Source organism: Trichechus manatus, unplaced genomic scaffold, assembly GCF_000243295.1.
Source record: "Trichechus manatus latirostris isolate Lorelei unplaced genomic scaffold, TriManLat1.0 scaffold00011, whole genome shotgun sequence".
In the NCBI taxonomy this organism is placed as follows: domain Eukaryota; kingdom Metazoa; phylum Chordata; class Mammalia; order Sirenia; family Trichechidae; genus Trichechus; species Trichechus manatus.
In genome coordinates, this window is record NW_004443947.1 from 7432557 (window position 1) to 7450672 (window position 18116).

At 37.6% G+C, this 18116-nt stretch overlaps 1 protein-coding gene across 4 annotated transcripts in view; it reads left to right on the top strand.

Annotated features, from left to right (window-relative positions):
* Nucleotides 1-18116, top strand: part of UBTD2 (ubiquitin domain containing 2) — a 68762-nt gene that overhangs the window by 46057 nt on the left and 4589 nt on the right. For all 4 annotated transcript variants that reach the window (XM_004371193.1, XM_023726502.1, XM_023726501.1 and 1 more), the window contains exon 2: nt 5464-5700. In XM_004371193.1, coding sequence (XP_004371250.1) covers nt 5464-5700 — 237 coding nt within the window. The remainder of the gene's footprint in view (nt 1-5463; nt 5701-18116) is intronic.

The following is an 18116-nucleotide window of genomic DNA, read 5'->3' on the forward strand; positions in this document are numbered from 1 at the left end:
TTAAATAGTGGTGGAGATAGTAGGCATCCTTGACTTTTGTGCCCTCTCTCCCTATCCATGAATTCTAGAGAAGAAAAGGTGCTTGCAATTCCAAAGAATGTGACTCTAGACAATGTCGTTGTCCCCCCTACCAGAATGAGTCATCTGAGAGTTTAATGTATTACTTAAAAGTTGTGCTCTGTTGTTACCTGACCATATTATTGTCCCAATTTTATGTAATTTTATCCTTTAAGGTTTTTTTTAAAGTGAGATTTAATTGTATGCTTTTGTAAAACTTTTAATAAGATTTGCCCGTTAAGAAAAGTCCTTGAGCGTACTGTGTTGCTTTTCTGTTGCCTGTTTCTATGTTCAGGTCATTGGTACGTGGGTTTCTTACACTCTGAAAAACAAGACCAGGAAGTGGCTATTAGGTCATTATGTTGACTTTTATTCTTCAATGCACATAACTCAAACAACATTAGAAATCTTATATATGCCTATAAAATCATCATGCTTTCATTGCTTAATTTTTATGAGTTTTAGGATATGAGCATGCTAAAAGTTCTCATTTATATTTTAATTTATTATAAAATAATTGCATCAAAAATAGTGTATTTAACTTACCTAGATGAGTATGTATACGTGCAATTTTTAGTGCCTTATCTGTGATAAATGCTAAATACTTACAAGTTGAAGCTGACAGACCAGAAAACTGCGTCTCCCTTCCCTTATAGGGTTCCTCTTTGGTGAGCATTGTGCTTCCCAAGAAATGGATGAGATGGTAGATTGGATGGGGCTGGGGAGCTGGTGCTGCTGTTAGTTTTCCTTTGTCCAAGCCTGGACTAGATATCCATTGGCCATAATGAAACCCGTACCGCTAGGAAAACAACACTTTCTTTATTCAGAGTGAATCTTTGTTATTGATTTGGTATGTAAAAGACACATTTCTTAGCCCAGGTGTGTATATAGTGCATTCTAAATTTATTTGAGAATAAAATATTTTGTGAGTATTCTTTTAGGTTAGCACAATCTGTTATGGAAGGCTTCTTTATGATCTCCTTTAACTTGGGAGTGACAGAAAAATTTTTCCTATGATTTCATGATCTTAAGACTCTTATGTAATTCATCTAATGTAGGAGCATTATCCCAATCCGATTCCTCCCTGCTTTAAAGTCTTCAGAGTTCTTTGAAACAGCATTTTGTCCTTTGATCATGATCTCTTTAAATATTCTTTTTTTTTCCCCTAGGCTATTGTATTAGGGAAGCTAATGCTTCCAGTTTTCAATCTATTAAAAAAGCTATTACTGCTGGAGTCAAATTGAGGTATTTATCTGTTATACGAATTTTGGCCTCTCCTTTCTTCATTTGAAGAGTCCCTGTATTAAATCAGGGTTTTCAAAGAAGAACCAAAAGCGGGAAGACAACTACAATCATTTTTCATTGTGGAAATCATTGTTTCCTATTAGGAAAATGTCAAAATGAGTTGTTGGTAAAATGCATTCAACTGCAGAGTAAAAATAGTTAAGATTATGCTATTTAGCTCAGAGAAGCAAGCCTTACTTGGATTTACTGTGTATTAGATCTGTATATTGTCACAGAGTGGGAAGAATTATTGAAAGGTTATAAAGAAAGATAAGGAATAGATGAATGTGATTAAGAGACTTCTGAGAAGAAGATAAGTTTCAGGTAAGGTTTTGAAAGTAGTAAACATGGATTGATAGAAAGAAAAGAAGAGTATAGACTTCTGAAGAAACTGTAGACTGTTCAGTAATCTTTATGAAATTACTTAGATTGCTTTATTAGCCTTCTGTTTCTAATATGTTAAATCATGAAAGAAAACTAAGAATGGTTGGTTGTCTGCAATTTAAAGATTTAGACAAATTTGAGGATTAAGGGGTATTTCCTATCTTTAAATTCTTTCATTGCTAGAGTGTAATACTTATTCCCAGATACTATGAATGGTACTGAATGTCTATCTGTTGGTATCAGGAGGCAGAAAATGTATGAGACAGACAGATCTGAACGTTTAGGAGCATGAAATAAAGTTCAGTTAATATTTCACATCTTATATCTTCACAATTGAAAATGGTTGACTCAGTGCAGACGTAACCATTTAGCTACTAGGCTGATTTCTGTGTCCAAGTATTTTCAGAAATGTAGGTTTGTGGTACCACCTAAAATACAAGCACAAGTTTTGGTGAGCAAATTCCTAGAAAATACACTCTGATAAAAGCACAGGAAGTACAGGGCAATCACAGAACAGTTCTTTTTAAAATGTAAGGAAGGGACTCTGTGCTAAATTCTTGGAATGTCAAGTTCTGTTCAGAAATGATGGGGAAAAAAAAGACAGTCTAAATATTTTTACAAAAAATGTTTAAAGTTCATATAGCGCTTCTAAATTTATTTTTACTTATTTAACAAGTACTTATTTGTAGTTTTATTTTATACTAGTTGCTACTGTAAGTGCTTTACAAATACTAAGGTATTAAATCCTCCTAACAACCCTAAATGTTTTCTTAAGAGGATAGTTCAAATGCTTTTGCCAAATGCGCAGTTTTTCCCAGTTAATTGTTTACGTAACAAAGATGAGTGAGGCAGTTAACTGCATTTACTTTGTTTGGCATGAAGCTTCTAACTTCAGGTTTTGTAGAGAAAATTTTGCACTGCTCAGTGGTATCACTAAAATAATATTTTGTGTTGTAAAATATTTAAGTAATTTAAGGACATTTTATAGGCAGATACTGTGTATTACATATATTTGTAATGTAGGGAACAGAATAGACACTTAGAAATAAAAGTAAGCTTCGTTCATATTACAAGCATTTATTATAGTCTTATTTACTTTTGCATAAAATAATTACTTTGGAACTTTTGACAGCATATAGATTTGAAAATGCATTTGGAATGATGATTAGCATTAAGCAGCATAATGTATCATATATCCTTTTTATGAGATTTTATTCTTATGCTTCGTGCAGATTGGGGGGGAGGTGAAGTAAAACAATCCACATTTGTAAGAAAAGTGCCTTTACTTTTTCCAAAGTTTTTCTACCTTTATTATGAGATTGTTTTTTTCTGTTGAGTTCCTCTGCTTGAGGGCCTCTTTCAGTTACTTCAGTTTTAGGTACGGAGACTGTGGAAATTTTTGTTGTTATTGTTTTTGCCTTTGCTTTCTGATCCTCTCACAATGACAGGAAAAATTATACCAGATTATCTCTGTGGTACCTGTATTGCATATCTTTTTCACCTTCTAGGACTTGAGGATAGAAAGTTCTCTGAAAGTACTCAGGTCGACCTGAAACTTTATTCAAATAGATCTTACTGAGTCTACCTAACTATTTTGTCCTGTCTTCCACACCCTGCTTGGTAAACTGAGCTGTTTATGTAACTCATCTGAAGGTTACTCTGACAGAAAATAAAGTTTACCTCTCATTTCACCTTGTTGGTGGAATCATGAGTGGATTGTGATTATCTGACATAATCAGAACACTTCTTGGACAATAATGCATTATCTCCATAACATCTATATTGGAAGATGCAGGGAAAGTCATTAGTATCAATTGTGTCTCTCACATATGAATTAAACCTGATATGCATATCTATAGTGTAGACTCTTAGCTTAGTAGACTCTCAGGAAATACTTGTTGATTAAATAAGGAGACTTGGCTTTCGTTTCCCACTCTGTTGCTGAATAGACTTGTTTTCCTACTCTCCTGTCCATGCCTTTTTAGAACACGATTTGGATTTCACTAGGACAAGTTAGAGGGTCAAAACGAAGCAGTGAGTCAAAATGCTAAGTGTTTTAAGAGGAAATCTGCTGGTGGTAGCATGGTGTGCCACCCTGAAAGTGAGAGGGTGGAAGTCACCTGCCGCCTTGAGATCAAGTGGCCAGATTGGGTGAAGAGAGCATGGTTAAATCCAGGGGTCCAGCCAGACAATTGCAGCATTAGTTGGTCCTGTCAGCCTGGTATAGGATATAGAGATTGCCTACAGGCTAGAGTCATTTTGTTTTATTTTCTGTTGTGCATAGCCCAGATTTCATTTGGCTCTAGGCCAGTGGGGGAGTGGTTAATTTCATTGGTACTTTAGAACCATTTTGAGAGTAATGTCTCTTAAATTGGCATTTTTCCTGCTATTAAATATAGAACGTTGAATTTTGACACACACTTTCTCTACTTCCCACCTACTGTGTCATTTATTTCCCACCCACTCTTACCCAACACTCTTAACCGTTTCATCAAGCCTCAATTTTCTTTTTACCTATTCTCCCATCTATCAAACTATTATGGCTGTGTATCTAGAGTTCTACAGAGCCTTAGATAAGAATGACTGTATGTCAGTATGACTCATAGAAATAGATAGATGAGCATATGCCAGTTAAGTATCTGGGTGCAAAGAAGCTGCATTAGGATTGTTCTAGTACTGCTACTTGTAACATTCTCTAAAGAGTGATACTGCTACTTAGACAAAAAGGAGTGGACTCTTGTCCTCTTTTTTCTTCTCTTGGATTGAAACTAGAGTAGAGTATTGTAGTTCTTCTGCTGCTTGTGGTTGGGAGTTTATCCCTGGCCAAGGATCAAGGATCATCTGATCCTGTCCTAGTTCCTGCAAAGAACGAGGCACTGGTTCTACCCTTCACCTCCACCCGTTTCTAGATTAACTCCTGTTTGAGTTTCGGAGAATGGCATTCACAGTCCTTTGACTAAAGCTCAGAGAAGGGAATGCTAGAGGAAACATTCCTATGATCAGGTTTCTTCATGAATCTGGTGATTTGGCTGTTAATCCTCCTCACGCTGCAGAGCAGTCTCTTGCTTCTTTGGGGTTTCTCAGTTCCTGCTTCCTGACTTCATATGCCCAAAGATTGTGAGAGTCAAACTACCATTGCCATTTGGATTTTCCCATGTATCTTGCCTCTCTTTTATGATATCCTTTGACTATTTTTAAGGAACCCTGGTGGCACAGTGGTTAAGCGCACAGCTGCTAACCAAAAGGTCGGCGGTTTGAACCCCCAGCCACTCTATGGGAGAAAGATGTGGCAGTCTGCTTCTGTAAAGATCACAGCCTTAGAAACCCTATGGGACAGTTCTACTCTCTCCTGTATGGTTGCTGTGAGTCAGAATTGATTCAGTGGCAATGGATTTGGTTTTTGGTTTGACTATTTTTATATCCCGTCAGTATAGTCTGTTGAAACACTTTTTACTCTTTCTTCTAGGTAATTTTTAAAATCATCCTTTGGAGGAAGTATAAAAGTTGAAAAGAGCTACTAACTTGTCTTTGGAAGTTTTGGATAGTCACCTAATGTCTCCATTTGCTTTTGTAGTTCTAAAATAGGTTAGGGGAATTTCAGGACCCAGGAATTAGCTAATAGGCAAACTTCTAGCTATAATTTTGATGAAAGAATCAAAAAGAGGGATGACCAGATAACTTTGGATGGAGCTTTTGTAAATTTTAGTTTTGATGTCAGTCTTTTATTTTTCTTTTCAGTTGCTTTAGGTCGTAACCAGCCTTTGAAAAAGGAGAAACCAAAATGGAAAAGCGATTATCCTATGACAGATGGACAGCTACGCAGCAAGAGGGATGAATTTTGGGATACTGCACCAGCTTTTGAAGGCCGCAAAGAGATTTGGGATGCCTTGAAGGCTGCAGCACATGCTTTTGAAAGCAACGATCATGAACTGGCACAAGCAATCATTGATGGTGCAAACATAACATTACCACATGGTAGGTTTGATGTTCCTCAAGGTCAAAGGGAACACAATCAGATCATTTGTAATAGCAATTAGAAGCCAAATGGAAAATGTTTGGTTTTCTCTCTGTGCATTATCCTAGTACCTTTCTTTCTTTTCTTTTCTTTTTTTTTTTAACGTAGCAAGCAATAGCATTCCTCTTTGCTGCTTTGTATATCTTTCAGCTTGAGACAGCTTTTACTTTGTGTGTTTACATTTTCTTAGGTTGTTTTAATATTTATTAATCTCAGGAAAGAGAACAACCCTGGTAGCCTGTAGTTTCTCATTTCCATGTAACCTAGTTCTCCAGTAAGGCCTCTTTTATCCCCCCAGCCTATCTATTGGAGCTTCTGCTTCACTGATTTCCTACCCCCATTAGAGGATAGTCTCAATTTAGATCTCAGAAGCATAGAGACTCAGTAGATGCTCCTTTGGTCATTACACTTTCTCATCAGTGCTATTTTTAGTATAATGAGCAAACCTAAACTTAGAAGTGAGTCCCACATGTTCTTAAGAATAGCTTTCTATGATTGTAGCCCTGACCATTGTGAGAAACCTCTCTCCTTTCCTAGAAATATGATTCTTCTGACCACCAAAAGCTTGGATGTTTCCAGGGATGCTTATGTGCTGGACCGTGCATGTACTCTTGTTGGTCTCCTGGATTAAAACCACATACTGAAAATTTTCATGCTATATTGAGATTGAGGTGTTAATTTTGTATTTCTATTTTTTCTTTTGATTGCTCTATTTGTACATTTATTTTTTTCTCTTCAGTTTTCCAAGTTAATATTTTTCTATACTTAACCTCTTCAGACCCATTACAGATAATCACCTAAATTCCTTTGCATTGTTTTCTACTTATTATTAACTTTCGTTGTTTATTTTCAGTCTCTGTCTCTCTGTCTGCATTCTTAGAAGAACAGTGCTCTTTTCACTGTTCAGCCATCTGCTTTATGTCCTTCGACTCTACTTCAAATAAAAGATATTTAACTTAGTATCCCTGTCAGCTTTCCAAATCTCTATTTTCTAAGTGTGCTTTCAAGAAACATTTCTTATTTTATAATACATAGCTGTCCTGCTCTTTATTGTGAAAGCTCATTAGTATGGCCTTGTGTTATTAATAACATTTATTGAACACCCACTGTATATAAATCACTTTTGTCTGCATAGGTGCAAAAATGATCCCTTCCTACATTTGAAAAACTCAAAATGCCATTTCATGGATGACTTTCCATGGAAAATCGTTATTTTGCTCAGTAGTCACTAAATTATTTCTTTTCCTCTTATGTGATTGGAGAGTAGAGGAGGTTATTGTCTTGCTCCATTACCTTTTTCAGTTCTATAATTATTGTCTTCAAATACTACCTTTATACAGTATAAGGGGAAGGGCCTACCTTTACAAATAGTTTTATCGTCCTTCTCTTTTTAATGTTTATATCATACATTTTTCAAGCAGAATATCTAGTTTGTATAGGCTTGCAGGTTGGGATAAGGTCATGTATGTGTGATTGTCTTAATTTAGAAGTCTGAGATCCAGAACCTTGGAACTTTTAATTCTTTACTTTGTACTTAATCATAGTTAACTACAGGAATATCTGATTGTGTTCCGTAAATTGTGTTCTGTAAATTTAAAAATCATGGAGGCAATAAATATATAAATAAAAATCGTGGAGGCAAAGTAGTTCTGCTTCATCTAACGCAGGGGCCCATGCGTACACCATTGGATATGGGCTCAAGTCTCTAAAGACTCAAGTCCCTCATTTCTGTTTATCTATGAATTGCCAAGGAAAGTAATGCTGCTGTCAGCCCTAGCAACCAACAGATTAGGGAGAATTATTCTTGGATATTTGGTAATATTATATGAGCCTCTACTTCCCCTTTATGTTTAAGCAATATTTTCTACTTTAGCATGAAAGAAATCAAGCAGATGTCTGCACCTTCCTCCTTCAAATCTCTGTTTATAACTTCCTATTATTATTATTGTCATTGGTACCCTTGATCAAATTCCTTTGTTCGTATCTGAAACTTACCAATAATAGTTCTTGGGTAGACTTTTGAATTATATTCTGTCCTATACTCTCCAACTTACCACCAGTTTGTAACTAAGCTATTAATTATATGCTTTTACCTATATCTGCTCAGTGGTATTGCTAAAATTTTTTGCATCTTTTTGGTGTTCTTACATATTTGAAATTTTACTTTGGGTACACTTTGTTGTGCTACACCCTAAACATCCCAGAGTACTTTCCATTTTGAACTTAAATTCTTGCATAAGCTTTAGCTATTGCTTAGCTCCCAAAGCACAGGCTTTGGTATCAGACCTGGCCTCGCTTCCTGCCTCTACCATTATACTCACCAGCTATGTGACTTTGGGCAGATCACTTCTCTGTAAGCTTTGGTTCTCTCATCTAAAAATATGGGTAGTAACTACGTCATAGAGTGGTCGTGTTGAGTAAACCTGATAGCAGTACGTGTAAATTGCCTACCATCGTTTCTGGCATCTAAAAAGCACTTAATAAATAGTAGTGCTGATGATTGTATTTCTTGAACTCTGATACTAATGAATTGCTGTACCAAAATCTTTAATCATAGATTTTGATAATTTTCTGGATGTATTGTATACTGGTGACATCTTTCTTTGGCTTTGTGCTATACTCTTCCTTGAGGGGACTCTGCCCTTGGGTATATGCCTGGTGGGATTTTTAGATTGTTTTGATTCAGTAGAACAGCAGTCGCACATGTATTAAATGGACACCAAAGCAGTGAGGACATAGTTAGGTTGGTCTCATCCCGTACCTGGTTCATCCCTGTCACCTTCACCTACATCTATCAGTATTACCCATAAAAGTATCAAACAGATCATTGACTGACAATCTGAAGAGATTGTGGAGCATACGCCCCTTTCTAAAGTTTCCTAAATAAAATCTCTCTTGTTTTCATGTCATGCCCTTTGTCTTCTCTTCCCATAATCTTTTTTATTATCTCAACCTTATTCATACTGTACTACCAATGTAAATACTATAAAAAGCTCTTTAAAGTTTGAGAACTATATGCAGATTTCTTTGTAAATGTTGTTTGCATATGCCCTGCTACGTCATCTGTTGTCTGATATTTTAGATTATATGTTCAAAATGAGCAAGGATTGTGCTTTTCTTGTTTAAACTGTATTTAGAATATATCGTTGTTACATGCACAGAAATTATGTATTTGTTAATGGCCTTTTTTCTTGTGTGATACATGGTTACCTTCTTTCTGAGTCATTTTTCAAGGAAGCAACAAAAACACCTTTCCCTCATGATTCCTCCTTCCTTTTTTTTTTTTACAGTAGTTCCTTTGATAATTATGTTCTTGTCTCGGTTCCAGTCATCAGGTTGTATTCATTATATTCCTGCTTTGTCCAAGAACAAAACTATTTTGTGTTTTTTAATTATCTTCCCGTTAATATCAACGATAAGTCTTTAGTTAGTTGTTCTCAAATGGCAAGGGGGAGAATTAAGAGAGAGAGCTTAATTTCATATCTACCTGGGAGTTTTATATATACACACATACATATTTTCACTTGGGAAATGATAACTCAGATTGAGGATGGTACAGACATGAGTATTGTGTAAAAAGCTCCCCAGGTTATTCTGATACCTTGCACCTCTTTTCCACAGCCTCCTCATCCTAGGTAAACTTTATTTCTTGAAGTCTTGTTAGCTTTTTTCTTTCCTCTTTTTCATTCACTGCTGTTTTGCCATTACTAGAAACCCTAAAAACATTTGAATGTAGTATTTCCCCAGTGAAACCAGGTTGTAGATGAAGTGACTTGCCCAAATTAGCATAAACAGGGTTAAAAAAAAAAAAAAAGGCAACCCAAGTGGTGGTCATTTTAACTTTTCAGAGTCTGGTACATAATGTAATGACTATTCAGTAATTTTTAGTTAAAGCTTGTTTTGTCTAAGCTGCTAAACGGTAGAAACCATGTCTGTTTATCTTGTAAAGATGAGCACTTAATGCTTTTTGATTATGTAATTATTTTATAGATATTAAAAGGGATTTAAAAAAATTACCTACTCCCTTCCACTACCTTCTAAATTTCTAGAAAGGTTGTTGTCTATTTTGTTAACATCTGTGATTATCTCATAATTATTAGCATGAGGATGTTTTTTCTATATCCGTGCAACTCCAGTGTAAAAGCTCCCCTCCTAACCTTCCTTCACTATTACTCAAACAGCATCTTTTTTCATACTTATGGACTGGTAACTCCAAGTTTATTCTTCTTGCTTATTGCTAAACACTGCCAGTTCTTTAGTTTGGATTTTGAAAGCCTATTTACCAAACACTCATTTCTTTTGTCCTTTTTCATTCTTGGAAATATGGAGGATAGAAGAAGGTAATTAATTCTTAAAGACAATTTTTTTTAATCCCCTCAAAATACAGGTTTTGAAGAGTTGTCCAGAATTTTTTATTTTTCCCTTTTTCCTGGTCTTTCTTATCTCAAAATATATCAAATATGAATAAATCAAATTACATATAATGCAGCTTAATTTTTTTAAACTAAGACATTTATAAATAGCATATAAAGAGTATTTTTTATATACCAGGAGCTGGCATATGATGAAAAGAATGCTGGACTGAGAATCAGGAAGAAATAAAATACCAATAACTCATGTTTTGAGTGTTCACTGTGGGTTAGGTACTGTCCCAAGTGTTATATAATCTTTATTTTATTCTCATGCCCATAATAATTACCTATAACAATCTTCATTTTTCACACATGAGAAAACTGAAGCATAGAGAGGTTAAGTAATTTTTCTAAGGTATAAGTCATAGAATTGGGATTTGAACTCAAGTCCTGGCTCTTAACAGTAACTAAACCAGCTTAATGCCCTGAACAAGTCATTCCATCTCTGTTTTTTGAAGTGTTCCATAACTGATCTTCAGTGTTTATGCCATGTCTAACATTTTAGGCCCCTCCTACACTATATAAAATACTTTCAAAAGGTATTTGTTGTTGTTGGGTGCTGTTGGGTTGATTTTCAACTCTTAGTGACCCCACGTGACAGAGTAGAACTGCCCCATAGGGTTTTTAGGCTGTAATCTTTTTACAGGAAAGGTATACTTCCTATAAATAATAAGGGGAAGAAACAGATTCTGTAAGACACAGACTGGCATGATATTCCAGATGTATAGGCCTTGTTTTCCTTTCCCTAAAGTGTATCAGAGGCCATTAAAAAGCACCGTGAATTCTGGTTGCTTTAAAGGTCCCTGTAAGAATTTATTATTTAACAAATTTAATTGATAGGTGTATTCATGTACATAAAGTTTAGGAGTGAAAGCATGAAGATACTGTATTTACCTGGAAGATGGTGTTTTTACCATACTGTTAAAGTGTTTTGAAATGAAACAGCACCTTAATAAAGGATCTGATGATTGATTAATTATAAATTAAATGTTACCTCCTTTTTATCTCTCCTCAAAGAAGCAAATGATTTGTAGTTATAAAATACAGATTTAGCCACTCCTGATGCTGTCATCCTTTTCCTTCAAATAGAGCAACAAAACCCTTAAATAGTCAAGGTGGGAGATTGTCCTTGAGTGAGTAGGTTTGCTCTGAAGATTTCCTCTCTCTGCCTTTCTGGGTGGTGGGGAGAAAGGGACGAGGGCTTCTTGACGCCCACTTTCCCAGGGAGGGTTCTGTGTCAGCTTCTACTTCTGTAAAGCCAGGTCAGCTTTAAATAGACCAAGGTGTCTATGTGTTTCTGGTCTGCTCCTCTGTCCCTTTTAAAGAGCTAAACCATGGAATTAAAGATCAGTGTCCCCTTAGAAATGTGGCAAAATGCTACACAAGTTCTTAATAATGGCCTAGATACCACATGACTTTAGCAGTGCATACAAGCTAAGTCACCCTTCACTTCTGCTTGCTGGAGGAGATGACAGATTTGATTCTTCTGAATGTGCTGTCTTCACGGCTGTTTTGGTGGGATGAGAGAGTTAGACCTTGTGCTTCTCCTGAAGCCTGACTACCAGATATCAGCATAATGTAATTCTCAGCAGTAAGAGCCTTAAACACCCCTGGCTTGTGATCTACTAGCACCCCAGCAGTCCTGCAAGACTGCTCATACTACCTGGATGAAGGATCAGTTTACTGGCCTTTTTGACATCACTGTGATTCAGGCCTGTAGAGAGCCTCACGAAGCATAAAGCAGTGGACACAGGCTTTATGAAACCTTGATCTTGTGCTGTTGGTGAGCTCTCCCCCATAAGTGTAGTTCTGAGATTTCAAAATTTGTGTGAGAAGGGAACCAACATTTTTGTGTGTTTCTATGGTTTATTATATGTAGTAGGCAATTTTGCACTTATTTTATTATTAAAACCTTACAACAACTCTATGAAGCAGGTACTATAATCCTTGAGGAAGCAGACTCAACAATATTGTCCAAATTAGGACCTGAATTATATTTTGTGTATTATTCAACCTAAAGCACTGCGCCTTCCATCGGAGCTCATTGCTTCTCGTGGAGTGATCTGTTCCCCCGTCCACACTCAGCAGTAGACTGCTTCAATTGGAGGTCTAAACCACTGTTTCATTCCTTACATTCTTTCTGTTATTTCAGTGCTCGGTCCTTTTTTAGCTGTGCCCAACTCACTTATTTATTGAGGCCTTCTTTTGTCATAGAAGGTCATGTTTGTTGAAAAGTAGAAGAGTTCAAGCCTTCTGGGTCAGTTAGAAAAGAGAAATCAGGAGTAAAGGTGTGCTTTCCTGCATCTTTTGGAGAGACCCCCATTGTATAAAAGCCTTGGAGTTCTAGGACACTGGCAGCTTTGTTCATTTTGGGAGGGCAGTTTTCAGAGCCGATTGACAGTGTGTTCTAAATATTAATTTTTTTCAGCTTTATTGAGGTATACTGAAGTACATTCAACAGCACATGTTTAAGGTATACATTTTGATCAGCTTTGACGTTATGTAAAGACCCATGAAACCATCACCACAATCAAAATAACATTATATCCCCAAAAGTTTCGTTGTGCAAAGATTGATTATTAACTTACACACCTGTTCACGTGACTACGTTTAGTCTCAAGTGGTAAAAGTTTCAAGAGTGGGCTGCAGTATTACAGGAGTGAGAGAATAGAGGGGATAAGCACTGAGGCCTTTGAATGCTTGAAAAGATGTCTTCCTTTTTAATCTGAAAGGCTGAGAAAGCGTAAAATGTTAGGCTTAATGGCATTTAGTAAAGCTTTTTTTATTATTTGGCATCTAATTTAGTTTATTTTTATAATCTTCTAGTGAAATATTTTGAAGCTTGATTAAAGACAGCCATAGAAAACAGTTGACCAAGGAAAATAGAACATCATCTAAGTAAAAGATAGATAAAAACAATTTCAGAAAATTATGCTGAAATGAGAACAGAAGGCAGAGACCTGGCAGCTCTTTCCTGCTGTGGGGAGCTCTCAGGGCTTCCTGACCTGGGGCGATGATGTCCTGGCAGTCATTTATCCTGGTGCCATCTGTCTTTGCTAGGACTCAAGGCCCACTGTGGATTTGTGAAAGAAAACAAAAAGACAAGCACATCCTTCCACAGAGGACAATAGGTGAGCAATGACAGCAAGCCTGACTAGCACCTCTGTAGAACTAATCAAGAATTGCACAGTCAGTGGACCCATGAGTGATGATTAAAACCTTTTGAAATTGCAGATGCAAACACAGTTGGAAGTGATTTTGACAAGGTAGAAAAGTCCTTACATTATCAACTTTTAGCGTGGTTCCTTCCCTTTTGTCTTGAAACACACTGATTTGTTTAAGCAAACCTCTCTGTCTTAGTCATCTAATGTTGCTATAACAGAAATACCACAAGTGGATGGCTTTAACAGAGAGAAATTTCTCTCTCACAGTCTAGTAGGGTAGAAGTCGGAATTCAGGGCACCAGCTCCAAGGGAAGACTTTTCTCTCTGTTGGCTCTAGGAAGTGTCTTTGTCATCAGTCTTCCCTGGTGGAGGAGCTTCTCAGCACTTGGACCCCGGATCCAAAGGAAGCGCTATTCTCGCTCTTGTTTCTTGGTGGTATGAGATCCCCCTGTCTCTCCACTCACTTCTGTCTTTTGTATCTCAAAAGAGAGACCGGCTTAAAACACAACCTAATTTTGTAGATTGAATCCTGCCTCATTAACATTATAGAGGTAGGATTTACAGCACATAGGATAATCACATCAGATGACAAAATGGTGGACAATCACACAATACTGGGAATCATGGCCTAGCCAAGTTGACACATATTTTGGGGGGGACATAGTTCAATCCATGACACTCTCCATCATCTGTTGCCCCATTTCTTTTGCACTCTTCTCAGATATTGTAGATAAGACAGTGACAGTAATAAGTCCATTTTTGTCACCACACTGGCCAGCCTCACACCACTGAAACCTCAGATCACCATTTCCTTTTGTCTAACCTCAGAGGCCACATCTTCCATTTCCTTCTTTACCTATTGTTAGCATCATTGGCAAATACGTTGTCAGACTGCATTTGGCACTGTCAACTTCTTGTGATTCGTTTCTGGCTGTTCACATTTGTCCTCTGCCTTCCCCCCCACCCCCAAGCTCTTTTCCTCCTTTCCATTTATCTTTAACTGGGAACCAAGCCCTGTATGCAGTCTTATCCCTATGTTATACATTTACTTCTTCAGGAATATGATTATTTTACTCTGTCACTTACTAGCTGCGTGACCCTGGACAAGCTACTTCTTTCTGCTTCAATTTCCCCGTCTGTAAAACGGGTATAATAGATACCTCATGGAGCTATTGTGAAGGTTAAGCGTTAAAATGTAAAGTCTTAGGCAGGGCTAGAACAAGTGAGCACTCTTAAGCGTTCACTGTTGTTAAACTTGTACATTTGAGTTATTACCTTTCCCAATGCTATTTCTGTTACCTACAGATAGTTCAGCTACAGTATCTCACCAAACCTGAAACAGTTAAAGACTAAGCAAAGAATCCTCTAACCCTAAGTTCTCTGTCACTCTGGTTTCCCAGTGAGATGATGATGATTCTTTTTTGTTTTCCATCACATCTAACCTGTCATCAGTTACCACTGATTCTCTCAGGTCTGTTTCTTTCTATTCCTATGGTCGAGCAATCATTTAGCAGGCCCCCCTGGTTCCAGTCAGTCATTCTCCCTTCATACAGATGGTGAAGTAATTTTCAAGCTTTGTCTTGTTCGCTAGTATAACCCTACATCCAGAACACTGATTGCTTGACATATAGATTTAAAAAAAAAAATCGCTTTTGAGTTGATTCCAACACATGGCAGCTTCAAGTGTGTCCGAGTAGAACTGACTTTCATAGGGTTTTCAGTGGCTGATTTTTTGGAATTAGATTACCAGTCCTTTCTTCTGAGGCACCTCTGGTTAGACTCCAACTTCCAGCTTTTTGTTTAGCAGTGAGCATGTTAACTATTTGCACCACCCAGGCACTCCTGGCATATAGTAGACACTTGGTATTTGTTGAATCGTAGTCACCTCTAGGGCATTTCTGTAGAATTAAGTCTAAACTCCTGAACCCTTCTGTCAACGTTTTCTGCTGTTGCTGCCCATTTACTAATTTCACCCTACTAATTCTATATTCCACCGCAGCAGTCACTTAACTATTCTGTACTTATCTCGTACTTATTCTTGTTTTCGTACCATTTCCTCTTTCTTGGAGTGCCGTTCATTTCTTTTCTGTGTCTTTAAATGCTGTTTCTGCAGTGTCTCCTTTTTGGCTCTGCCAGCTCTGGTCACTTTTCCATTCTGCATTCTGCAAGGTCTCAGCTCCTGTGTTTCAGTGTATCAGTTTGTAATTAAGTCTGTGTTGGGGATGTTGTATCTGCTTGCCCTTGATTGTAAGCTCCCAAGGATCAGGGACAACTACCTTAGCTCTCTTGCAGCCTCTCTCCTCAGTGCTAGTGACATGCCCCACACACTTTGAGGTGCTTAATAAATGTTTCATGCAGTGACTGTGGAATGTAAGACTTGTTTCCTAGTGACCTTACAAACTACTGAAAGAGGTGGTTTGGGGTAGACATCACTACTAGCAGAGAAGTATTGTCTTTAGAGATTTGGGGGCATTAAATGGTGGAGGATTGGGAGTAGATTACTCAAAAGGGTCTGGGCTATAGAGGAGCCAGTCTGCTTTAAATAGGTAATTCTGGACTAATATTCAGCTATGGACTACATTGTAAACAGTGATTATTTTTATTGATACAGACATACCTCGTTTTATTGCGCTTCACTTTATTGCGCTCTGCAGATGTTGCATTTTTTACAAATTGAAGGTTTGTGGCAACCCTGCGTCGAGCAAGTCTGTCGATGCCATTTTTCCAACTGCGTTGCTCACTTCATGTCTCTCTGTCACATTTTGGCAATTCTCACAATATCTCAAACTTTTTCATTATTATTATATCTATTATGGTGATCTGTGATCAGTGATCTTTGATGTTACTATTGTAATTGTTTGAGGGTGCCACGAACTGCACCCATATAAGACGGCAAACTTGATAAATGTTGTGTGTGTTCTGACTGCTTGACTGACCGGCCATTCCCCCATCTCTCTCCCTCTCCTCAGGCCTCCCTATTCCCTGAGATATGACAGTATTGAAATTAGGCCAGTTAATAACCCTACAGTAGCCTCTAAATGTTCAAGCGAAAGGAAGAGTCACACATCTCTCACTTTAAATCAAAAACTAGAAATAATTATATGCTTAACGAGGAAGGCATGTGGAAAGCCAAGATAGGCAGAAAGCTAGGCCTCTTCTGCCAGACAGTTAGCCAAGCTGTGAATGCAAAGGAAAAGTTATTGAAGGAAATTAAAAGTGCTACTAAAGTGAACACAAAGGAAAAGTTATTGAAGGAAATTAAAAGTGCTACTACAGTGAATGCATGAATGGTAAGAAAGTGAAACAGCCTTATTGCTGATAACGGAGAAAGTTTTAGTGGTCTGGATAGATCAAACCAGCCGCAACATTCTCTTAAGCGAAAGCCTAATCCAGAGCAAGACCCTGACACTCTTCAGTGCTGTGAAGGCTGAGAGAGGTGAGGAAGCTGCAGAAGAAAAGTTTGAACCTAGCAGAGGTTGGTTCATGAGGTTTAAGGAGAGTGCAAGGTGAAGCAGCAAGTGCTGGTGTAGAAGCTGCAGCAATTTATCCAGAAGATCTAGATAAAATAACTGATGAAAGTGGCTACACTTAACAACAGATTTTCAGTTTAGATGAAACAGCCTTATATTGGAAGAAGATGCCATCTAGGACTTTCATACCTAGAGAGGAGAAGTCCCTGCCTGTCTTCAAAGCTTCAAAGGACAGGCTGACTCTCTTGCTGGAGCTAATGCTGCTTGTGACTTTAAGTTGAAGCCATTGCTCATTTACCATTCTGAAAATCCTAGGGCCCTTAAGAATTATGCTAAATCCACTCTGCCTGTGCTCTACAAAGGGAACAACAAAGCCTGGATGACAGCATATCTGTTTACAACATGGTTTACTGACTATTTTAAGCCCACTGTTGAGACCTACTTCTCAGAAAAAAAGATCCCTTTCAAAGTATTACTGCTCATTGACAATGCACCTGGTCACCCAAGAGCTCTGATGGAGATGTACAAGGAGATTGATGTTGTTTTCATGCCTGCTAACACAACATCCATTCTGTAGCCCGTGGATCAAGGAGTAATTTTGACTTTGAAGTCTTGTTATTTAAGAAATGTATTTCATAAGGCTATAGCTGCCGTAGATAGTGATTCCCCTGATGGATCTAGGCAGAGTAAATGGAAGACCTTCTGGAAAGGATTCACCATTCTAGATGCCATTAAAAACATTTCTGATTCATAGGAGGAGGTCAAAATATCAACATTAACAGGAGTTTGGAAGAAGTTGATTCCAACCCTCATGGATGACTTTGAGGGGTTTAAGACTTCAGTGGAGGAAGTAGCTGCAGATGTGGTGGAAATAGCAAGAGAACTAGAATTAGAAGTGGAACCTAAGGATGTGACTGAATTGCTGCAATCTCATGGTAAAACTAACAGATGAGGAGTTCCTTCTTATGGATGAACTAAGAAAGTGATTTCTTGAGGTAGAATCTACTCCTGGTGAAGATGCTGTGATCATTGTTGAAATGACAACAAAGTTTTAGGATATTATATAAACTTCGTTGATAAAGCAACAGCAGGGTTTGAGAAGATTAACTCCAATTTTAAAAGAAGTTCTACTCTGGGTAAAATGCTATCAAACAGCATCACATGCTACAGAGAAATCTTTTGTGAAAGGAAGAATCAGTTGGTGTGGCAGACTTCATTGTTGTCTTATTTTAAGAAATTGCCACAGCCACCCCAGCCTTCAGCAACCACCACCACCCTGATCATTCAGTGGCCATCAGCATGGAGGCAGGACCCTCCGCTAGCAAAAAGA